This window comes from Chenopodium album, chromosome 14 (assembly GCF_948465745.1).
Source record: "Chenopodium album chromosome 14, dcCheAlbu1.1, whole genome shotgun sequence".
NCBI classification, from domain to species: Eukaryota; Viridiplantae; Streptophyta; class Magnoliopsida; order Caryophyllales; family Amaranthaceae; genus Chenopodium; species Chenopodium album.
Genome location: NC_137847.1, coordinates 54,338,544 through 54,364,198, shown reverse-complemented (window position 1 = coordinate 54,364,198; position 25,655 = coordinate 54,338,544). Strand labels below are relative to the sequence as shown.

Below are 25,655 nucleotides of genomic sequence, written 5' to 3'. Positions count from 1 at the left end.
TGAGTTGCACACCTGTGTATAGTGGTTGAGTCTCCAATAAGAGTTTGACTGCATTCACTGAGACTCGAACTCGAGACCTTCCCTTAAACGACATCAAGCTGCTTACCACTTCAGTCAACTCTTGTTGATAAAGGAAATATGGAGTACAAGTACATAATAACGACTCATCAATGTTGGTTGTTTGAGTGTTATTTGTCGTTAGAGATATGAGTCTTATGTACGACAAAGTTACAGGATGAAGGGAGGACCACAATGCCATAATATTCATCGATTATATTCTCAAGATGAATTTGAGTGGACGATCTTACGCATAATCTATAATCTCATGTTCCATCTCTTTAGTTGACAATTTCAAAAGCCACTTGTATTATTTCAACTATTTTTTATTTTATTTTTAACCATTTACGGACCACCAAAGCCTTTTTATAAGATAAAATTATCCTGATACTTCCTCTGATTCATATCAGATTAATTGACATATATATATATATATGTATATATATATGTATAATAGTCCGTAAATTTTGTTAGACCTACCCCTCTCAATATAAACTTCGTTATGTTAATAGGGAATTGCTATTGAATTGTGTGTTGACAAAGGTAATAATAAAACATATCGGCTAATTTGAAATAACGATAGTAAGGAAGAAATTGTATGGTCTAAGGTGTAAGTACGAGAGTAGATTTCCTCAAAAAAAAAAAAAAAAAAAAAAAAGGGTACGAGAGTAGATTTTATGGTGTTTTGTTATATGCATGGCTCCCTTGCCAATTACGATGATGTAGTCCATCTCCTGGGCAGGGAGTAGGATTTAAAAGGAAAACAGAAAAGTGTGGGTAGGCCAGCTCTACTGGCCCAAATAATTTTTCATGTATAGGCCCATTCTATTAGAGGAAAAGTAAACAAAGCAATAATCCGCATATTTGATAACTTTTTCCTAAAGATGATCCATTCTTCTTTAACCAAAAAAAACAGCTCTTGCTCATTTTGCTGCTTGTAATTGGAAAATGAAGACTGATATCATTTGGGCCATGTCGGATTATGTTTCATTTTAATCCTGCGTATGCCATGCTACAATATTCAAAGCGAGAGCCCAAACACAACTCAAGCCTACATACCCATCGTGTAAGGTTTTGTCGTGCTTACATGATCAAACAATTTATTAGTGTTTATTAATTCTAATACCCATTGTTTGATTTTCGTTAACATGTATAAATACATTTCCTTCAAAATAATAATACAAAAACATGTTATACTATCACTAACAAGATACCCATTTCAGTTAAACAACAATAAATAAGTCAATAGCAATAATCCATCAATTAATTAAAAGTGATGGATGTATTATTGTATGTATAATAGAGGATGATTTGATACTTTGATGGTGTGGGTGAGGAGAAATGGCGTCCACTTAATGTAATAGACTAAAAAGGTCCATGAAGCTAATAAATATCTCCCATGCTTAAACAATACGCCACAATTGTTGCTTTTCAGCTTTCAATTCACCATTCACATCAATGTTGAAACAAATTGCAATTATTTCAAGTTTTTTTGATTATATTAAAGAAGACTTGACTATAGATCAAGTTGATCAAATATAATATAAACATAATTATTACACAAAATCATTGATCATATATATAATACAACATAATAAAATTCAAAGCAATAATTTATTTTACAAAATTTATAACTAGCTATTATATAGGGTAGAGGGTTTACATTACATAATAGAGCAAGCATTAGGGTTTTCATCACTAAACACTTGAGGAGGCTGATAATTATGATTATAATGATGATGATCATTATTATAATAATCTGTCATGTAGTCATACCTTGCTGATGGCCAATAATAATCATTCGAACTGTTCATTATATTATTCATCATCATCATCTTAACATCTTGATCAATTACTGTGTTATCAATGACCTCCTTATTTTCCTTATTATCATCATCTTTCTTGTTGTTCTCTTGTTCATTGCTACTAGCCTTGGGCGTCGTTGTCGTGTCTTGCTTATTATCTTGTTCGTTACCAGCCTTGATAATGGACACTTGCTTCCTTGTCTTCTTTTGCACATACTTAGCCAATGCTTCTGGATCTCCTATCACACCCTTCACAATCACTTGACTGTTGCCTACATCTGTTTCTACGGACTCTACCCCTGTTCATGTATAGATAATCATAATGTTCATCAGATCATCTCAAACAATCACGCATATATTACGTACACGTACGTACAATTATAAAATTAATATGGGGTACTACACGTCTACATTATGTAAGTGCCAAAAAAAAAAAAAAGTGTGCAAAACATGCATGTACTAATGTATTACTGTATGAATTATTGTATGCCACATAGTTACATACTTAGTACAATGTCACAAACATACCTTTAATCTTTCGAATGCGCTTCCGTAGGAGCTGCGCACAGGCTTCACAATGCATATGAACTCCAAGTACCATTGTTACTACGGGAGGTGGCTGCCAAATTAAACATGCATATAATTTATTAATTAACCTATGGCAAATATATATGTTAACCATCATTGATATATATTATACTCAATAAAACTGTTACAATCACTTTAATTTAATTCACATCTGTCAAAAATATAATGTCTAGTATATATATAGAGAGAGTTTTGCAAAATTCCAGACAAAGGTGGTTTTGAGTGTAAGCATCAATACAAGCTAATCATCTTCAAATATATATGATCAAATTGAACAAAATTGACTAGCATTAATGCTTTATTTTTTTTCATCTTTATTGTGGGCATACACCATGTAACTTGATTGATTTGATTGCCCTTTATAAAATGAAAAATCAGTGACATTTTAATTTGTTACGTTACTAGTTAATTAGGATAAGATCCTGATCAGAGAAGCTACAAACCAACCACATGATCTGAATATTCAAGATTCTTATAGTTTTAAATACTGCCTATAATGGCATACTAGCTAGAACGAAGAGTACTATTCTACCCAAAAACTAAAAGAGATCGATGGAAATGAAGTTCAAAGCTATGATGTGAGTTGAGGCTTATGTAAGCTAAGAGAGCAACAAGGGCATCAAGCTTATAAACATAAGTTAAGGTTATAAACATTCCGTATGATCTTTATTATGATGGATAGATTATACTAATCCTTCTAGCTAAAGGATGTGTAGATGCATGACTCACACATCTTATATGTTGGGCTGGAATTATTGGCGAGAGCGAGGTTTCAAATATTGACCCAACTTGAGTGCATTGACTCGACCCAAATTTGAAGTTGTAGGGACATATAATATTATGATTTAGCACGAGTCAAATTCAAATAATTAGACCCGACTCATACAAACCCTAAATATATATTAACACCTTAAAAACTACTGGTAGTATGTATCTCATTCTCATACGGATAGATTAGATTAGTGATGAATATATAAGGTGACGTACACATAAAGAAGGTAAAAAAGGGCAAAAATAAATGTGTCCAAAAATGTAAAAGAAAGATGAATAAATGAATGAAAATGGAATGCAGCAATTGGTACGTACGGTGCAATGTAATAGGGTGGTTGTGGTGTCGGCAAATACAAGTAAAAATAAATGTGATCCGGAATCGGAATTCATTGTAAAATGTGCGATAGCTTTTTCACTCACCGGCATTTGAATGTTGGCCTTGTGTTAATCCTGTCAGTTTTAACATATACGACAACTCCACCACATGCTGTTTCAGATCGATTTTACCATTTTAACTGTGGAGTATGTACTGTACTACTTTATACTTTCTCTTTTCCTTGTAACTATGTCTGTCCTACCATCCCTATTCCACCAACTATCTCCATCTTTTAATTATCTCTCATTTTATGTTAACAAGATGACAATCAACACTACATATAAGTAATTATACATGGATATATAGATCCATACATTTCGTTCCTCTTTCAGTCACACTTACGTTATGGTGGTTGATTTATTGTGTAAGTGGATGTCTAGCTAGTAGTCACATATATAAATCAAAGAGTTATGACAAAATAGAAAGCTAGTCTGCTAACAAATTCTAGCCTTTTTTCAAAATCAAAGGTACATCATCATATTACGGTTTTAGAAAGACTTTTAGTGAATCCCGATAAAAGTAAAACACGTGACACATATAGATTTTATAAATCCGGCATTTTTCAGATGGTAGATAAAAAGGTTGCAAGTTAGTTGACACTCGGTCACTAATTTAAAAAAAATCTTGCTTTAAGTAACACATACATAGAATATTTGTATATCCTCTTTAATTAGTGGACATGCATCTATCTCAAATCCTACATTAAACACCAAAATAGAACAAATTAAAGACATAAAAAGATTAATGCATATATATTATATATATTAAAGCAAGGAAAATAAAGATGCATGACGTAAAAGGGTAGAAAGTATGTTATGTTGCATACTTGATCCTTTACCGCAGGTTCATTCATTTGATCCTTGTTCTCTTCTTGTTTAGGTTTCTTCTCTTCCTGAGGAGGTTTAGGCAAGGGAGAAAGTAATTGAGCGTTACGTCCAGTTTTGTGGCGAATTCGGTCACATAACTTCAAAGCTTCAGCTGTCTTCCCTTTTACCATTACTGTGTTCGTCTTTCGGTCCACTGCTACGTCTTCCACCCCTTTTAATTCATTCACAACCAATTCAACAGAATCATTTATATGACCTTTACATAACCTTTACATCTTGATTTAAATTTTTAAGGATATTCGTATTACTTATTAATTACTTTTAATTATTAATTGGTACTAAATATCATTTTGTAAAATAAAGAAGTTTACAGATGAATATAAATCAATATAAGATGCAATGCGCATACTTTAAAACAATTTTATGTACAAAATTTAAAACTAACCCTGGCCTACATATACATCTCAAAGATAAAATAGTAGCTAGTAGTATGGATTATTTAAAAAGCCATAGATAACATACCTTGATAACCTTTAAGAGCTTTAGAAATTTTCTTGGCACAAGCCTCGCATTGACAATGCATGTCAACTTTGATTACAATAATCTCATTATTATTATTATTGGCTTCGTCGGTATTCGCCTTTTCCTTCTTCTCTTCAACCTGACCTTCTCCTCCGGCAACAATCTCTTTCTTTTCCTATGAATGAACAAACACACAATTAGTCTTTAAAGAACAAATTAAACAAAGTATAATACAATCGTGTAATTTAAAAGATAATTAAAAAAAACGTAAGCACGTACCTCTCCCATGAGATCGGAAATTAAGAATATAGATCGTGATAGGTAAAATCACAACGAGAACAAAGTATGAGCAGCTAAGTTTTGTACAAATTAAACGTGTTATATGTGGTAGATAATTTATGTGGCAACGAACCAAAATAAACCTCGCTAGTTATATTCTTACATAGCAATTGTAAAGTAGTATCGCATTAGTACGTGTTTTAATTTTGAGATCTGTAATTTTCATTTTTGTGGTGAGAAGAAATGTAGTCGAAACTATTTATTGCATGTTGTGCTCAAACCAATATCAGCCATTGCGTCACCAAGTCTCAAGTCTTTTCGAGACCACCACATAGATAGAGGTAACTATTTACCTTTTTCTTTTTATTTTTCCTTTTTCTTTTTTGGGTTTATGTGTATGTGTATCTAACGAAACTACTAGAAATACTTGTGGTACCTATTTTTTTTTTTTTTTTTTTTTTTCCTTTTTCTGTTTTTAAGGTAAAGGGGTCCATTCAGAGGAGAAGGGATAAGTTTAGACACGATGAGAATCAAACCTAGAGTTAGGTTTTACACTATATAAGGGTTTTATGTATGGAATTGTCTTGATTATATAAATTTATATTGCAAAACATATAAAAATGAATTGAATTCTATAATGTAATGGTGTGTATTTAATAATTATATGTTTTATGTGTATCACCCCATGCCACCTGGTCTCATAATTAGTATTGATACTACTTAACAAGGGATTATTGATCAACACCTTAATTTAGAAATTTTTAGAGAAAATAAAGGATTCTTAGAGATTGTCATGTTCTTTCGAACTTATTATGCTTATTTAGTTACTTGGTTTATATTTCAGTTTAATGTAATTCAAATCATTATAGATTCATTCAATGCAAAATAAAACTGTATACAACATTATTATTGTTTATAGGTGTAAATTATTAATTAGGATCCCTATTGAGATATGAAAGTGAATTTCTTTTAATTAGGATACACGGGAAAATTCAAGCTTTTAACTTATAAACCTAAGTGGCAAAATTGATTGGTGTTAGCTACAACAAAGTTGCACAATTTTATTAAACTTTGAAATCAACTATAACATACATACGTACAACTCAAAAACACAATTATTGAACAAGTGTTCTAAAATCTTGTAATCTTGTACCATCATTGAAAGACTTGTTTGCTAAATAAAAATATAGCTGACATCAATGTTGTCAATTAGGATTGTTAGTATCATCTTATCTCGAGTTATCTTCGTTGTTCGAATAACAAATTACCTTAGCATAAGATAAGAGAAGCACGAATATCAGAAATTTAATGGAGCCCATGGGCTGATATCATGATAGCTCAATTTATGGTGTGCCCTTTAAATATTTTCATAATTTTTGAAAATATTTGTGAGGATCTTTGGAAGAATATGAAACTATCATACTACTAGCTAGTTTGGGGACCAAAAACTAGCACTTAACCTTATCAAAAGGATGAAAACTTTGGTAAATACAACGATAAAGTTGTGCTAAGAAAAGGAAGGCCACCTCTTGATTTTTCTCGCTGTCCTCAAGTATACCTAATTGATACTCAGCCACATACCATTAATCTCACATTTCTCCGTCACTACTTATTTAGATTTAAATGTGAGTGACTTATGTTTTATATTTTATAAAAATACATATAAGTGTATTTTAAGGTATTTTAAATGATCATTAAATATAGTATCTATAAAATTAGCTTACGCGAGTATAACAGATATGTCACAATTTTTTAATAATTCAATTTTGGATAAAATTTGTGGCCAATCATTTTTATCAATATATGTACGTAAGTTTTAGTAACGCCTACCAGAATCGGTTTTACAACCATCTACGTAACAGTGATAGTATCAAATTATTTGAATATGAATATGGCTGGGCCTGATATCAGTGATAATATCGGGTCAGCAGGGTTGGTAGTTAAAGCTTGATTTAGTAGCCAGTTTGAGCATACTCCAACAAACCAAGTTGGACTGTACCAAGAAATTAAATTATGGTCCAAGCCCAATCAATCAGCTCCTGCTGGACTGCTACAATAATTGAACTATCCAAGCCCCTATTATACATAGTTTGATAGGGGTTTTGTTATTTGTCGCTCCCATTTTACCGGGTAACGCTCCCTTTTTTTCTTGAAATTCCAATCTTACCCTTGATAATAATAATAATTAAACATATTACTAATAATCATATTAATACAACAAAATTACATTAATTATCAAATACTAAATCACAACAATAATCACAAGACATATGTTGATAAACGTACTTAACAATTTAAAAAAAAAAAAAAAAAAAAAAAAAAAAAAAAAATTGGGACATCCGCCTAAAATTTCCGGATGTACCTGGGTACATCCGCCTAAAATTTCCGGATGTCCTAGGTACATCCGCCTAAAATTTCCGGATGTGCCTAGGTACATCCGCCTGAAATTTCCGGATGTACCATGGAACATCCGGATTTTTTAGGCGGATCCCAACTTCCGCCTAAAATTTCCGGATGTTCCATGGTACATCCGGAAATTTTAGGCGGATGTACGTAGGACATCCGGAAATTTTAGGCGGATGTCCTACTTACCGAAAATAAAAAAAAAATACTTACAGAATGATCCGACGCATTCTCCGGCGTACGTATGTTCCACTCGCTGTCCATGACCCAAGACCCGTCGGAAAATTTAACGATTTTTGAAAATAGAAATTTTAGGTGGTCGTGGGGACCGATTTGGTTGCAAGGTCGTGGGGACCGATTTTGGGAAGCTCGGGACAACAATGTCGTGAAGTGAGGGTACCGTTTCATGTATGGTGTCCAAATGGGGAACAAGTTCATTTTTATAACCCATATTGCATAAAGGGCATAGTGGTAATTTCAAGAAAAAAAGGGAGCGTTACCTGGTAAAATGGGAGCGACAAATAGCAGTTGAGTTTGATAGTTATGTTACAAAAAGTGTCATCAATACTATATTATTAAAGTAATCACCAGATTTATCGCTAAAATACACTTGTCATATTCACAAGAAAAATTTTACCGTCAATTTTTTTTTGCTTTTTTTTTCCCTTAAAAATAACATGACATAAAAAGTTAATGAATAAAAAACTACAATAACTTAAAAATATATTTTGAATTATATATCTAATACAATATGAGAGTTTTAAGGGTAAAAATCAATTAAACTCAAATTTCAAAAAAAAAAAGTTATATAAGTCATTTAATTTAAACTAACTTTATTTTAATTGATTATATTTTTTACAAGTCTATCTTATTATTATAAATATGTGCTTTGCACGGGGCAAAAAGTAGTTAATAGTATTTATAATAATGGACTTTTTTTAAAAAAAAAAAAAATACCTATCTTTATTTTAAACATTTACTTACTCTGTAATTCCGAGGTATTTCTTCTTCTATATAAATTGATTAGCATATAGTCATACACTTTATCCATTGAGAGTGAGGGATAACTTAAGTGATTAGAACTTCTCTCCCGATTTCAAGAGATCATGAGATCGAATCTCACCCCTGCCATTGTGGCTCTCTAAATACCCAAAAATATACATACTTTATCCGTTTATTTAATATTAAAGCAATTAGTATCATATATCATTATAACAAATATTGCGTTTTATTTATTATTATTTGCACATATTTTCCATTTATCTCTCTCCTCGACTTTTCTGTCTCTCCCCACATTGCAATATCAAGGCAATTATGGCCTCACAGGGTTCTTGATCTTTGTCCTTGGGTTGATATTTCGATTTGCAAGGTATAGTTATGAGGCCACATGCCCCATAATCTTTCGTCTCTCTTTGCATGTGTTTTTAATTTCGCTATTTAATCTTGTTCTTAATGCATATAATACGGAATTAATAAATGTTTGACGCAAATTAAAATTGGTTTAAGTGCCTTGAAAATCGATTAATCTCAAAGTGATAATATAAACAAATCTTTTGTGCCCATTAATAGAACTCGCCTAGATTTAAGTTGTGTGTTTTTAAGGGAAAAAACTTGAAATATTGTTGACGTTTGCAATTACGACAAAGATTTCGTAATGAAGCCGAGTAGAGACCGCTAGATGCGTGTAAGCGTTGTGCACTACATCGCTCTCACCCTCGTCTCCGAGTCCATAATCTAGTGCACGACCTAAATATGGAGTCCTCTGGCCTTTCGGGGCTACGCATAATACCGGTTCCGTGGCTCCTAAAAAAAGCACGGTGGCGACTTCCTCTACTTGAGTTTTCGAGTATAATTCACACTCCTAAGTCAGGCATACTCACAACATGCAAATAGCAAGAATTCAATTCTTCGCACCCAAAAGTAAGCCTCCAGAGGTATCCTCTTTGGTGCAATCCCACAAGAAAAACACGGGCCTACACATGGAAATTGTTTTCCATTGTAAATTGTTTTCTTTGAAAATCATTTTTCATTAAAAATGTTTAACGCCCAACCAAACGGAACCCTAATTCATGGTTAGATTAAAACTCTATGTTAAAAAATTTAAATATTTTGTGTGATTGATATTTTTCGCCGTGATTGTGATGCGAAGAATTCCAATTAGTTGGACCACTTGGGATTTTAAGAGAACTAGGGGAGCCTACGCACGCGATGCGCACGGTACAGCTAACCATCGTGGGAAAGTTATGCATTTGAACCTTGGAAAATGGTCCATGCATTTTTTACTTGACTGTTGGTTGCTCACACCTCCATTCCCATATCATCTCTTACAACCACACTAAGGCCAACACTAATATCCTTATAATTTTATAAATGTAGCATCAACATCAATCTTTAACATACCTAACTCTGTAGAATGCCATTGTAAGTCCTGATGATGTCCAATACTATGTTTCACCACACCTAAAGCAATCTGCTTCACTCTATAAAAAAATTAACTGAGTGAAGGCTATCCTCTTTCTAAAATTAGTCTCATTCATTTTTCCATTAAGACATACGAAGTACAATTTTTTTTACATGTAAGAAACACAAATTTGGTTATATCTTTCTTATTCTAAAAGAAAGTTCAGCAGGTATTAAAGAACTTGGAGTTCTTGTTTATTGCCAATTATCATATATCTCTGAATCGAACAATTATTAATTTACAGTGTATGTATCTTGCACCTTCTTAAAAGCATAAACAATCGTGGTGGCTAGGGGAATTAAGGTGACTATGATATCAAATAAGGTTTGACAACATATCTACTATACCACCAATAAAAGAGTAAAGCATCAAGAAGAGTATTAAAGACATTGAGACCTCTATTATCTGAAGAATGCTCAAGGCATCATGTAAGAAGCTCTTCACCACACACATCTCCTTCAGACAAGGGAACAACAATACCATCCTCTCCAATGCTTTCCATTTTCCCTTGTACAATAGATACCATCTTATCTATAATACCCCCTTCATATAATATACTTCGTAAAATTTGCTGTCCTTGATGGCTTGATGTATGCCTTTTATTTTAAGCCTATTGTAAACAACATCTAATATAAGCTCCTTCTCATCCACCAGTATAAAATATAAAAATTCAAATCTGCAAATAAAATTTTGATACAATAGATTATGTAAGATCATGTTTTGTTTTATTCAAGTGAGGATAGATCACGATGAATCAATGATGAATATTGATGTACATTTTAACTGAGAAAAGGAACAAGATTTAGAAATGAAATAATACTTGGTACTATATAAACTGAAGAAATTACAAGATTTATTATTTAAGTGATAGGCATATACTAATATGTTCCATGGCTGCACTGATAGACTTGGGAGTGCTTAAAATCTTTACAATTCCATACGATTACCCTACTGCCTAAACAAGAACTTGAAAGTAGAAAGTAGGAGTAGGAAAAAAGAGAGGAAATTGAAAAATGGGGAGTTTTGGGTTGTATGATGGAGAGGACGATAAACGAAGAAACGTTATCTAAGGCTTTCAATGGAGAAGATGAACCAGAGTAACAAATAGAGCCACACAGATGAAAGGTACGAAAGGTCAAATGTATCAATATATTAATTGAGGGTAAATGTGTAAATAAACTTTTTTAAGGATATAATAGTCATCACACTGTTCATAAGAGCATTCTTTCACTTTTTATAAGGTAGGGAAATATTGGCATATATCTCCTAGTGGACTCAACTAGTCCACTAAAAGGGTATTTTGGGGAGATTAGTCTAAAAAAAGTGGTGGGCTCCACGCTAAAAGAAAAGAAAAAACTGGAAAAAAAAACATAAAATCTGTTTTTTGAGCTACTCAATCGATCACTTGTAAACCGGACCAAATTAGTATGATTAGGATGAAAGGTCGGATTATACTGGGTTAAGTATAACGTGAGATTAATTTGAGAATAAATTCATGGATTATTTTTGTTAATTTCCCTTAAAAATAAAAATATTATTATTATTATTATTATTATTATTATTATTATTATTATTTGATATGATTATTATTACAAAAAAAAATCCTTTTAGGTCAATTCATTTCAGAATGAATATAGATCAGTTCAGATACTTTTCAAGACTAAGGCTATGTTCAGTTTGTTTATAATCTGGTTAGATCTGATATGGTATGAACTGGACTTATAGTAGATTTGTAGTTATTTTTCAAAAAAATATTTGCCGATCTGATCTGAACTTTACTAATCTGATTAGAATTTTTTATACAATAAGGCTAGAATGCTTAAACAAATTGGACTAAACATAGCCTAACGATTATTGGGTAATTTCTATTGTGTGGGCCCAACTCCCACGCCAACCACCACCGATTCCACCGTCGAAACAACCACCGTCATCTCCACCTCCTACACGACGATTCAGGTAACGAAATTGAAAACTTCCATTACAAACCTCCACCAAATCTCGTTTTTTTTGGGTTTTGGGTTTCAGTTTTTTCTGAGTTTGGTTTTTTTTTTTTTTTTTTGTGCGTTTAGGGTTCCAAACTTTTAGGTTCAAATTATCTAGGTTTTGGAGTTCGATTTTTGGTTTGTTCTTGTTGATTTGGGTTCGTTATTAAATATCTTTGAGTTGGGTATGTTCTTTCGAATTTTTGCTCGAATATTGCTGTAATTTTTGCTTCAAATTTCTTGAATATTGCTGCCATTATTGCTTCAAATTCTTTTGCCATTTTTTCTTCAAATTTCTCGAATATTGCTGCCATTGTTGTTGTTGTTTTTTTGTTGCTTTTCAATAATCTGTTACAGTACATTTTTGAATAATCTGCTTTTCAAACCTTAAAATATAGGTTGGAAAATTGAAATGGATAGTCATCGGTCTCCCATCTTTCTTTTTCACTCAGAATATCGAGATCTCTTATTTAGAGAAGTCCCACATAGGAGACATTGCCAAGCAAAATGGGATTGATTTCAATTTAGAGATTCCAGGAATTCTTATGGTTGAAATGCCATCTAATACTGGGGAAAGAACTCAAAATCGTCTTCTCGAGTTATCTGACTTAGCTGTACTAGTTGTCAATCATTTGAGCTCGTTTACAACTCATTTGATCAAGTTGATCACTAAGTCATCTAAACCCTTTGTCGTTGTGCTGAACAAAATTGACACAATGACTCAAGATCAAATTACAGAGGTTTTAATTTATAATATACTTTCTTGTTTTTATTTTTTCTTCTTTATTTTCAATTTTTGTTACAGGTAAATGAGAAAGTTAAAGAACGACTCAAAAAATTGTTATCATTAGTGCACTTAAGTAAGTTCTTTTTCCCCCTCAAAAAAAAAAAAAAAAAAAAAAAAAATCTTTTCCTATTTACTTCTCCTTTTTCCCCATTTTCTGCACATTTTTTCTTTGTTTTCTCTCTTTTGGTCTGTTATTATAATTCTACTACAATGCTTCTAGGTAATTTTTGAGTTTGAATTGACATTTGGGTCTATATAATAATATTGTGTGCTAAGTATAAGTCAAGATTGCATCTTTGTTTTAGATGTGGGAGAAATTATGTGGGTTGTTTGGTTTACTCTTATTTTGATGAGCAAACTTGCTTCTAATTACTACTCCGTATGTCTCTATCATTGCTATTGTAGGTAGTGAGATTTATGTATTTATTTATTTTTTCTTTTTTTGAAATTGCAGGGGAGAAGGCATGCCTGAATTTATGCATACGCTATTTCAGGTGTAATGTTAGAATTTAGGTGAGTGGAAGTAGGGGTGGGTTGAAATTATAAGTATTATTGCATGGAAATGGCTTACATTTGCATGGCAAATTGCTAGTATTTATAGTGGTGTATGTCGGTTTACTTGCACCACCGACATACTACACTCTACATCTAATTTTCTAGCTTTCTCTAGATTTCTCTTTACTTCCTTACATAAACTAGAGTTTTCAAGATACTAGGCTATTCTAGAATTATCTAGCTAATAGTAGATATTACTTAGATTTTTCTAGATTACATTTTTTTAACATCGGACACCATCGACAGAAAATTTCTTGAAAGAAAGCTGAGGTATGACCGTATGATCCTTGATTGTCAGTGGTGAGGGTTAAAACCCAATGAAGTTGATTAGTTGTCTCACCTTCTTTTAATTAACCATTAGGAAATTTTGTTAGGACCCCGTGTTTGTAAAAGTGTAATGAGTTAAAAAAAAATATAAAAAATAAACAGAGGAACTATTATCTTTTACTTGTATATTGCTCCGTTCTTTATTAAGTACCAAATGGTTATTAATGATGTTTTATCAACATGAAGTGCAAAGTTCTTGATGTAAAAAAGTTCTGGGTCATGGGACATTGCTATTAGTGGTGGTGGTGGATGGTGTCCTCTATGCCAAGGACACTGTGGTTGTGAGCAGTTCAGAGGTATTTTTTTTTAATATATATACTCTATTTCAATACTTAGTTGTCTAAAATTACTGGTTATATTTATAATTGCTAGGAATCTATGTTACTCAGACACGGATTGAGTGTCTACTCGGATACGAGTGTCGAAGTATCGGACTCGGTCATTTTATAGAAAAAAAATCAAGTTTTTAGTTAAAAATGAAGTATCCAAGTAGGGTGTTATATCGGACACGATACGATACAACACTCGATTTTTGAGGAAATGTGTCCGAGTAACATAGCCAGGAATATTATTAATAAACAATATAAAAGGTCTCTCCAAATTTCAATACAACAACTAAGTCTTAATCCAAAATAATTTCAGGGTCCCATTGTCAGCAACATCAAGACATTGTGGTTACCTCGTAAGTATGGAGGTTTGTTCTTAGCTGAGGTATATACCAACCTTTTTCGTTAAAGGTTTTGTTTTAAACACCATAGTATATATAACTATGACGTAGTACTTTTCTATGTAGGGGCCCTATGACAAAGAATTGAAGAAGAGGAGATAAGAACTGGAAGAGCAGTTCTGGTTGCTCTAAAGGTATATTTCTAACCTGCTTTTACACTCAAGCCTACTTGTTGATAATTATTGATTTGTATAGTGTTTACGCAAAAAAAACACCGGGTGGTTTTTAAAGAAGGGAAGCTTAAGGCTATATGCTAATTAGAACAGATGTGAAGGTAACCAAAGGACTCTGTGTAATAGAAACCTGTGGATTCTATTATATTAATTGCTTTGTTATGCTAGCTGATTTCAAAAAGAGGGTTGCTTTCATTGATACTTAGAGGTTCCAAAGAGTACGAGTTATAAAAAAACTGGGGTCCCCTTTGTTTGTGTCACTTGCTTAGCTTTGTATATCGAACCAAAACAGTTGTCTTGGTTGGTTGGATCAGCAGCGTAACTGTTGGACCGATGAAATAAAATTTTAGGATGATCATGGATTCACGGTTTCCTGTTTCTCTCTTATCTGCCATACTCTAAACCTTTCCTTAAGATATTAATTGCTTGTGGTAACATATCTGTCTCTGAGGAATAAAAATGTTCTTCTAGTTGTAAGGAAACTGAGTTTTTTCTTTTTCCTTGAAAGTTATACGTCATTGGGACTAATTGTGATATCTATCGTATCAAATTGGAATTTGTAATTAATCCGAGTGTCACCAGTTTATGAACAAATGGGGAATGTGATGTCTATGGTGGCATGGCTATTCCATACAAAGGCTTTCTCATGATATGAAGGAGATCCAAATGAGATGAAGAAACCGTATAGTAGTTAAATAGTGTATTTAGTGGAATGTTTATGTGTATTGCTCTCTAGATAGCTAGAAGCTTGTGGTTATTAAAAAATGAATTGTGATGTTGAATTGTCGATACTATAGCTGTTCAAAATACAACCTTTCTCATTATAGAGTGTTGCACATAAGTAGAGAGAACATTCAATTGAGATATTAGGCTCTTTTGCTGTTATAGTTTTAACTTCCTTTGAAAGCATCTACCCCTTTTCTAATTCTGTTTCTGTTGAACCGGTGACTTGACTCATCAAATTGAACTCTAGATATACAAGGGCTTTGCCAACGCTTTCTCTGAGGAGTGAAGTATTTTTTTGTTGGGTATTTGACCCCCTTTTTCCTCTTTATGTCAAGTTCCATATGTTCGTATTGCTTTACATATTATTTTAATCATTTTAGCTAATTTTGTAGCCATTTTATTTTTTCAGGATGAGGGAAGTGGATCTGTTATTGACCTGAATCTTCAGGTGTTGTGTCCAGACGACGATGTCGAAAAATTAAAGACAATAGCCAAATGTGATGCTATTACCTCTCTTCTCCAATTGCACTTGAAATTTGGCATACCACATTTGGGTTGACCTTTTGTAAATAAACAAACAAACGAACTATCTTTTGAAAGGTAGAATAATCATCTAACGCTTTGTGTTCCATAAAGGAACTAAAACTAGACTAGTTCACTAACATTTTTGTAGGTACTCTAGCTTTAGATATGTTAATCTGCAATGGCATGAAGTAACTTTAGGTATAAAAATCAAGTTTGCTTTCAATTGCCTTTCACACTGAAACATCAGTATAACTGTAGCCTATGGAGTATGGACTAGAGCTGTTTGGCATTGGAATATTATTATGTCATCTTAAGTCATTAGTAGCCAACTTGTTCTTTATCGCTAACACAAAAAATCAATCCTCCACCAGACTTTTCTTTCTTCCACTTTCCTAATCCTTTAAGCACCAACATATATATACCACAAGGCTTCTTTTTTTTTTTTTGGGTAATTATATGGATCTTTTTAATATTATTCACCTTCTTAATATGATTGGAAGATACAATTAGTATATCAGGCAATATACTACATTCACTTATTTTCTTTGAGTCCAACAATTAGTATATCAGGCAATATACTACATTCACTTTTCTTTCTTCTTTGACAGGTAAAGAAATTACTTAATATTGTAAAGTCTTCACATTTTTAATTTATCTTTACTATCTACACTTTACTTTGCCAAATTTATTAGTCATACAGACATTACTACTTTATTTAAATAATTTTCATTTTTCACAATACAGAGTATATATATTTTTAATTGGTTAGGACAATTCAATGTGCCCAATTTGCTATTGAAGGAACACTTTTGTATTCAATTATCAATATCTGTCAATTAGGTTCAATGTATTTGAAAGTTGAGTTATTAATTTCACAATGGAAAATCAAGCTAGGTTGAAATGGTACGTAGGATAACCATATTACCATACTCCAAACTTAATTTAATTGACTTTTTCCAAAAGCATTGCACTAGTCAAACTTTTCTTTGAGTGCGTGCACTTTTAAGATACACATTCTAATTCTTTGGGTATATATTGAAATAACATGTAATGACTTGACTTGTACAAGCATATTTAATTATTTATTAATTTATCATGTTTTATTACCGAGAAAGTTCATGACCAAATTTACCACCTAGACATAATGTTATTTTCTTAATTACTTTTCAAAAATATATTTCCTTCGTATTTTTACTTGTTCCATTTCTCCATACACAATGTTTTAAGAGAAAAAATATAGTGTAATAAAATATAAAGCAAGTGGGGTTGGTGTATTAGTGAAAGAATAAAGTATGATACTCCGTAGTTGGAAGAAGAGAGAAACTGGAGATATTAAAGTATGATATTTGGGATCCATTAGAAAAAAAAAATAGTACAGTAGTAAAAAAAAAAATCTTTTGGATATTGTTGGAATAATAATATCAATGAATAGATTATTAATTGTTATAATTTTTAAGGAAAATGATAAACATAGCCCTTAAGGCTATGTATAAGAAGCTCAAAAGGGAAAGGTTGGAAATATTAACATTTATTACACCGATCTGTGCGTGATTTTGCTATAAATTCTCAACTTAATTCAATTTTGGGAAGTTTATTTAATGCTTATACATAGCCCCAAGGGCTACATATATGTATCAATACCGAATTTTTAATTATATATTGTTAATTAAAGATATTATTGGTCAAAGTTTTACATTAATATACGTGCACAGATGAAATCAATGCAATTTAGTAATTTTCACAAATAACTAATTGTACGGTTGTACCATATGCATGATGCATTGTAGGTATAATCAAGGCTATTGTGTGCCTAGCCCATGCACTTGTACCTTATTAATTATATAAAGATTAATCTATTTAGTAATTTCTACATATAACCGATTGAGACTAGCTACCTTGTAACATGGTGTTATTGGACCTTGTAAAATGGTACTATTGGTAAACGATGGAACGAAATCCTCAACTTGATCTTGTGATTTTTTTTAGTTGAGAGATCAGACATAAACTCTCATACTAACTCTAAGCTTGTGAGGTTAGGAGTTATCCCTCAAAATCATCCAACTGTATCATACGAATATAATATACGTGTTACTTTGTACAATATGATAGAAAGATAACCAAATTTGAATAATTGGGGCATAAATCAGACATTAGTATGTACTATGTAGTGGGACATATTAAGAAAGCATGCAATTTCAAATCCATCGTCATTTTTGGAGGCTTAGTGGATTGGGGAAAATGGTTGGTAAAACATGTACAAATTAATGAGCTGGGATTTTGAATGGATTAGCTTAGCCACCGACGCCAAACTTTTAGTGATAGGGTTATTTGGTTATTCTTTTAGCTACAGATAGTAATAACATCTTTTTCCCCTTGTTTTTTGTTATAGTACTTAACTTTTTCGAAAATTTTATTCATTTGTATTTTATCAATATAACATAATTTACTCAATAAAAATATGAACATTATTTGGTATTTGGTTAATAAATATTCATTAGGGTAAATTAAACTCACGTTAGTTACTATAGAATTTGACAATATAAAACTCCAATATATAGTTAAAAATTACTCCTTAATTACTCCATTATTTTATTAAATTATTATTTAACACTCCTCTACTATGTGGAATAGACTCACATGTGACTACTATGTGAGACTCTTCTAAATAGCAATAATTAATGAAGGATGGAGAATATCTTACCTTACTTTCAATCATATACGCTATAAGCCTATAATCAATACAATCATCTCTTTGTCAAAGAAAAAACAAAATTAATAATCTCAATCAAATAAATAATTATATATATATATATATATATATATATATATATATATATATATATATATATATATATATATGTATATATATATACTTCCTTTATATCTATTTATCACTTTTGACCGGCATACATATTATGTAGAACTTTGATCAATAATATATTTAATTTAGTATAAGTTTAACTTTCAAATTTGTGAAAAATATACGTAGTAAGTAAGTACTTAATCCGATATAAGTTTACATAATAAAATTTAGGTTCATTAAGGCCTACTTATATAAAAAAATAGTATGTAAATAACGTAAAACTCAAACAAATACACCTATTTAATTAGATACAGAGGGAATAGTATTAGTTATGATCTAAGTAACAATTAAGACTATTAGTGTAGTAGTAGGAATTAAAGCTAGGAATTGAATATGAATGAGGTGAGGTCATATCATACAAGAAACGAAACTACTCAATCGAAAATTCCTTTAAATGAATGATTTGTTATACTAATAAGCAATAAAACAGAATTAACTTATCTATTGATGCGTGAACCAAACTGTCAATAGCCGCGTCGTGGAGAACCACTGACCTAAAAGACGATTCCGCGCTACCTCCCGGTGCAGGAGACAAATGCGGTCGCCCTCCAGGATAAGCACGGCGCCGGAGTTTATGTGCACTCACAAACCCGACTGGAACTCAGAATACTTGCCCAGAAAACAGAACGTAAAGAACATGTGTTTAGATAATTTTAGAGAAGAGAGATGACTGATTGTGTTGTGTGTTTAGGCTGAGAAAACCACCGAATATAGGGTGAAGAGGAAAAACGGGAAGCATGAAAGGTGGGAAGAATCTGGCCAAGAAAATGACCAGATGAATTTGGTCAGTCAACAACCGAGGCAAGAAACAAGGAATTAATTAGTCAGCTACAATCAAGGAATTAATGGCTGATTAATTCTCACAACAGTCAGAAAAGAATAATCCCAACAGACAAAAAGGAATATTCTGTTTAACAAAGAAAAGGGAAATAAAATTTCTCCAAAAAAATAACAAGGACCCACGCCCGCGCATCGCATTCCCCAAGACCCAAGCCCGACCCAGCTCGGCGCGCGCGTGTGTGGAGTAACACACACCTCCAACTCACTCAACTAAGTAGTGCTAAAGCACTACATTATAAAAACAAGGAAAAACCTTCCTCCCCAATCAATGTGGGACTTTTCCCCTTTCATTTGTTTTTCTCTCTCTCTCTTATTTTTCCCAACACTCTTGTTTTATATCAAGAACTTCCAACATGATTGTGATAAATGAGTAATGAGTTGGACTAATTCCAAGGTAGATGTTGGCGGGCCGACGGGCACACACAAAGCTGGCCATGTGGGGTTCGCTTATTTTCCCTTTTTTTTTTTACTCTTTCCAACCATGAAAGTTCACGTACCTTCTAATTTTTGTCTCGATCGTACACTTTTTTTTTTTTTTTTAAAAAAAAAAAAAAACATAAAATAAAAAATTCTTAACCTTTTCCTTATTTCTCATTAAGTAGCAACTAAATCTACCAACTCATCTATCTTCCTGCATCTTTTTTTATAACGTACCAACAAAGTTTTGCATGGAATTTGTTGGAACAATAACAGTTAGTTGTTGAGTTAATTATTCCTTTGCACTCTTTTTGTTCTACTCGGTTGTTATAAAGTTTTATTAAAGGTACTCCTAAATCCTAATAGTTTTATGTAGTAGAGTGAGGAAAAGCAAGTGAAAGATGCCTAAAATTTAAAAGATCTAATGATTATAACGAAAAAATTGACAGAATTATACGAATAATATTAAAATAGGGTATTCAATGCAAGTATATATCTATTATATACAAGATTAAAACATGTATATTGTGTGGTATTTTGGTAATTTTGTTAGATATTTTATGATACTTTGGTAAAGTTATTGATGGAGTTTATTATGCAGACAAATGTTAAACCATTTTGATGTTTAGGTTTTTTTTTTTTTATATTTTTTCTTTCTTTTCATAGATAAAAAACATTGTTGCGTCAATTTTGACATATGGAGGCCGACCATTTTTTTTCGTGGGGTTAATGTCAATGTGGACATAATGATAATCAGTTACTACTATACTAATTTATTGCACTGTATATATAAATGTGGTATTGATCTATTGGTGCTTGAAGTTAAGTGTTAATTCAATTTTTAAAAAATGTGGAGGTTGTAAATTTTCTTTTTTTTTTCTTGGTGAGAGAGGTTGTAAAATTATGATAGGTAGTAAATATGGGGATTTTATTGGGGGTTTAATTATTAAATTAAATAATCATAATTTCACTACATACAAATACGGAGTATATATAAAATAGTTGTCAGTACATTACAATACTCCATAATTCCATATTATTCATGATTTCATGGAAAGATGAAAATGCTTCGTACAAGTTTAACATGGATCATCAAAAAAAAAAAAAAAATAAAGTTTAACATGCATTAATATAGCAATATTGTTACTTTGAATACTTTCTCGATCATATTTATTAAACTTTTTATTTTCGATTAGATTAATTCACATGATAATTGAATAAAATAAAAGCATTCTTTGAGTAAAATTACGATCGTTGTTACAAATCGTATATTAGCCATGTCCTCTTTTCAATTTCGTACAACACTTTATGCATAAAACAACTTGTACCATGGCATGAGAGATTGGATTAGGAAGGGATGGAAGCAGTATGATATGGGCCTAAAATGTGAAAAAGGAAGAGTGGATTAGGAAGGTAAGAAGTTGGAATCAAAGGATATGATGTGAGAGACGCAATCACAATTCACAAGTCACATTGCATGAGCGAATGGGAATGCGGTGGGTGAGGCCAATGATGAGCCCACCATCCCATACATGAAGACATTTGAGACAATTCAAGCTAATAAGGTTTCTAATTCCATCAAATTCAACGCCGATATCATACGTGGCTAACCCTTGTTTATTTTATTTGTTATCATTACTAGTGAAGTGAATGAAACACCTTTTTATTCTTCCCCTTGTTTCGTGATTTTGCTTTTTTGTTGTTTTGATAGCAAGCATTACCATTTACTAGTACTATGGAAAGGTAGAAAGTACTACGCAGTAGTCAATTCCAATTTTCAGATTAATTCTTCTTTAATAAAGAAAATTTTGTTAAAGACATCAAATATTTTCTTTTATAATCAAGCTAGAATATCAATGGATGCCATCATCTCATTCTAATAAAATTGAAAATAACAATATAACATTCTAAGAATATGACCGATTTAGGTGTAATATATTTATGAGTAGAATATATATATAAAGCACTTTGATGATAAAGAGAAGGCCAAACTTATTTTTGCTTGATTTATATATAATTGGTTAGTATGAAAAACAAGGTAAATAAGATTGTTCTGAAAATTTGAATAAAGTATGGAGAAAGTATTATTGATAACAGTACGTTATGATCGATGAAATGACCCTAACAATAATGTAATTTTCATGTAGACATCCATTATTAATTCATTAATATATATACATACATAGGTTCTTAAGATGAAAAACTAGTATTATAATAAAACGCTTAGTTTGTAATGTAGCTAATTAGTAGAGTTGGAAATGAGAGAGTAGGCCTCAAGTAGTAGATACGAGTAGTTAATAATGAGAGGCATTAAGTCAATTTAAAAGCAGGCCACTTAGAGAATATCCAGGCCAGACTTCCTTTGTCTCCTCCAATTCGTCTCTCTAATAATCTCAACCTCTCTTTGTCTTTCCCTACCTTAATTAGCTAGCTACTTGTTTCTATCAATTCACCCTCCTTTCATATTATTAGCTAGATAGCTAGGCAGCAACCATATATTATTAGTTCCTTGCTTTTATACATAATAATCATCGATCACTCCTCTTTGATTTCATTTGTACATTTCATTCATCACTTTCACTTCCAACCATGACTTGCTCTCAGGATCAAAAGGTATTACCTCCATCTCAATCTTGTTTCTTTTTAGTTTGTATATAAATGCATTCTAATTAATTTAATATATTGATTATTTAAATGTATATATGTTGATCGATATGATCAGGTAACAACAATGGTGTTGAAGGTTGATCTTGATTGCTGTCAATGCTACAGGAAGGTTAAAAAAGTTCTCTGCAAATTCCCTCGTGAGTCTCTTCCTTGTAGCTTCAATTCATTCCTCATTAATAATATCATTACACTGATAATTGTCTGCATGATTTAATTAAGTTATACTGGACTAAGTTATGTGATTTGATTTGATGACAAGAGAAATACGAAACCAAGTGTTCGATGAAAAGAATAACACGGTGACCATCACCGTGGTTTGCTGCAGTCCTGAGAAGATCAGAGACAAGCTTTGCTGCAAAGCTGGCAAATCCATTAAGAGCATCGAGATCGTCAAGCCTCCCCCCAAGCCTACTCCTCCCCCAGTAGTCCAGCCTGAGAAACCTAAGCCTGTTCCCGCTCCCGCTCCTGCTCCAGCACCCGAGCCTCAAAAGCCGCCCAAGGCCGCTCCAGCACCCGAGCCTGAGAAGCCTAAGCCTGCTACCGATCAGAAGCCGCCACCGATGCAGAAAAACGGCTCTAAGAATGGCTCCAAGAAATCCGACCCACCACCTGAGGCAGCTCCGAAGGCAGCTCCAAAGGCAGCTCCACCAGCTGAGCAAGCACCTAAGCCTGCGCCTGCAGCTCCAGCACCAGCACCCGCACCCGCGCCAAAGCAACCGGAGCCACAGGCCCAATGGGTGCCTGGCTATCCACCAGCAGGTCCACCTCCACAGGCATTTCCGGTAGCGATGTGCTGTACTCCTTGCTACGAAGGCAGGCCCGGTGGGCCATGTTATGGGCCTGGGCCCGGGTACCCGTACGGTTACTACGGGCGACCATGCCCACCCCAACCTTACTGCGCTAGTCGCTGCGATTATTTCAGCGAGGAAAATCCTTCAGCATGTTCTATCATGTGACCTGTTTTTCGCCGAACCTCTTAATTCATTCCCTCTTTAAACCGTTTGCTTATTGCAACCTCCTTTTTTTTTTTTTTCTTTCTGGGATGGGTTAATTAATTGCACATCTATAGGTTACTTACTTACAGTTTACAGGCTTATTTTCATGTTAATATTGAGATTATACCAATTTTAATGATAATAATATAAATAATAAGGTTGTTTATTAATACTGTAGTGACTTTGTTTAAGGGGGGTATTACACGTTTTCTATGCACTAAATTAGTGCGCTAAATTCAATCATTCATCTTTACCTTAATGAATCAGTTGCTTCAAGGTGTACGTCCTCATTTTTATATCTTCCTCTCTTGGATCTGTTGATCATTTCTTTTCTTTATTCCTTTTCATACTATAATTATATCTAGCAAAATTAATGAATACATCGGATCCAAGTATCAACACCGTTAACTATTTTTAAAAGTTGAATTAATATTAATTATTATAAGAGTGAGATTCTCGTTATAATATAGTCATGTGTAGACATCACCTTATTTTATTTTCATAGTCTAAAACGTAAGATACAAATAAAAGGTACTCAACTTTATTTTTAAAAATAAAAAAAGTAAAATTGAGTTGTTTGTATGATGAATAAAAAGTTGGTATCAAATCCAAAAGGTCGATATATTTATGTCATCTTTGACGAAAGAGGTAAATGGGAGGATAGTATGTGTTTAGGAGGCTTTTTCCACAAGAGTGACTTTAGTCCCAAAGAAACTAATAGTGCAAGTTGTGTCAAGGACCATAAAAAAATTAAATGAAATAAAAATGTACTATAAGGTGATATGAATTGGATTTTGAAACTAAGTGCGACTTTGCTGTAATAACACAACAAAGGAAAATGAAAGCAATTATAAAGTAACAATCAACCACCATTTATTAGTAGGTCTAGATCTTGATTGCGAAAGTAGTAAATTAGGTGCACGAATAGTGAGGAAACTAATTTTATTTTTTTAACTTATGATTCACTTATTTCTCCTTTTCACTTTTCTATCTATGGTCTCATACAACTTTCTATATCTTTTATTTGGTGCAAAAGCATTGATTTTGATTTTAAAAGCAATTTGTTACTACATTATTTGTCAAAGTTATATTTATACTGTGTCTAATATCCAAAGCAATCATATGCCTGTTTTTAAAGATTTAATCATCTAAACACTTAATCTGTTTCATGTAACCCCTAAAAAGTGACTAACTAGTGTATAGCCCGGCCATTGCAATGGGTTGCTACTTTAATTGAATTTTGTGATTATATGTATTTAATATTTTTGGCGTCTTTTTTTTCCTTTTTAATTAGTCCTTGTGATTTTCAATTATATACAATTACTTTCATGTTTATAACATGGTTGCTAATTGGCTTAGATGGTTAAATAACCATCTTTTCTTTTCTACAAGAGGTTGGGTGTTCGAATCCATAGACTTTGTTAGGAACGCTTTTAAATAAATTAAGTATATATACCATATACATTAGGGTAGAGCTAGAGCTGGGGGGGGGGGACTATGCTTTGCTCACAATCAAGTGGAATATAATAAATGTCAACAAACTTAATTAGTTAGTAGGTTTGTAGGTTATATTCAAGACTTAGAAGTAGGCCCTGTTTTATTCACCTTATTTCAAACTTAATAAGTTCAGATAAGATAAGTTAAGGAAAAATAAGTTCAGATAAATTGTGATAAGGATCAATCAATGCTACCGAGTTCAGTTTTTGTTGTATCATCACTTTTTTGGATTCTTCCACAAAAAAATACGTGGACTACGTACATAAAGTCATCTAATTGCTGGATGAGTCCCATGGATTTTCCAAGGGACCATAGTACAAGTGTACAAGTGTACAACATGAAAGTGAAAGTGTTATTGATTTGAGATGAAACATCTTAGTGTTCTACTCACTTCCGTCTTTGGCAAGATGAGACCGCATAGCGCAGTGGATTAGCGCGTTTGACTTCGGATCAAAAGGTCGTGGGTTCGACTCCCACTGTGGTCG

General features: G+C 32.5%; 2 protein-coding genes and 1 non-coding gene across 3 annotated transcripts; 2 read left to right on the top strand and 1 right to left on the bottom strand.

Moving 5' to 3' along the window:
* Positions 1–1,576: 1,576 nt before the first annotated feature.
* Positions 1,577–5,635, bottom strand: LOC145577595 (heavy metal-associated isoprenylated plant protein 7-like). Its single transcript, XM_081635084.1, has 5 exons — positions 5,226–5,635; positions 4,947–5,121; positions 4,424–4,635; positions 2,391–2,481; positions 1,577–2,161 (listed from the first exon to the last, which is right to left on the bottom strand). The coding sequence occupies exons 1-5, from the start codon at positions 5,232–5,234 to the stop codon at positions 1,722–1,724; spliced, it is 927 nt and encodes a 308-aa protein (XP_081491210.1). The 5' UTR covers positions 5,235–5,635; the 3' UTR covers positions 1,577–1,721.
* Positions 5,636–22,310: 16,675 nt separating this feature from the next.
* Positions 22,311–23,843, top strand: LOC145579638 (uncharacterized). The gene is made up of 3 exons (XM_081636872.1): positions 22,311–22,624; positions 22,734–22,815; positions 22,940–23,843. The coding sequence occupies exons 1-3, from the start codon at positions 22,601–22,603 to the stop codon at positions 23,632–23,634; spliced, it is 801 nt and encodes a 266-aa protein (XP_081492998.1). The 5' UTR covers positions 22,311–22,600; the 3' UTR covers positions 23,635–23,843.
* A 1,738-nt stretch (positions 23,844–25,581) lies between these two features.
* TRNAR-UCG (transfer RNA arginine (anticodon UCG)) lies at positions 25,582–25,655 on the top strand. Its single transcript has one exon. It is a non-coding gene; the product is annotated as a tRNA-Arg (tRNA).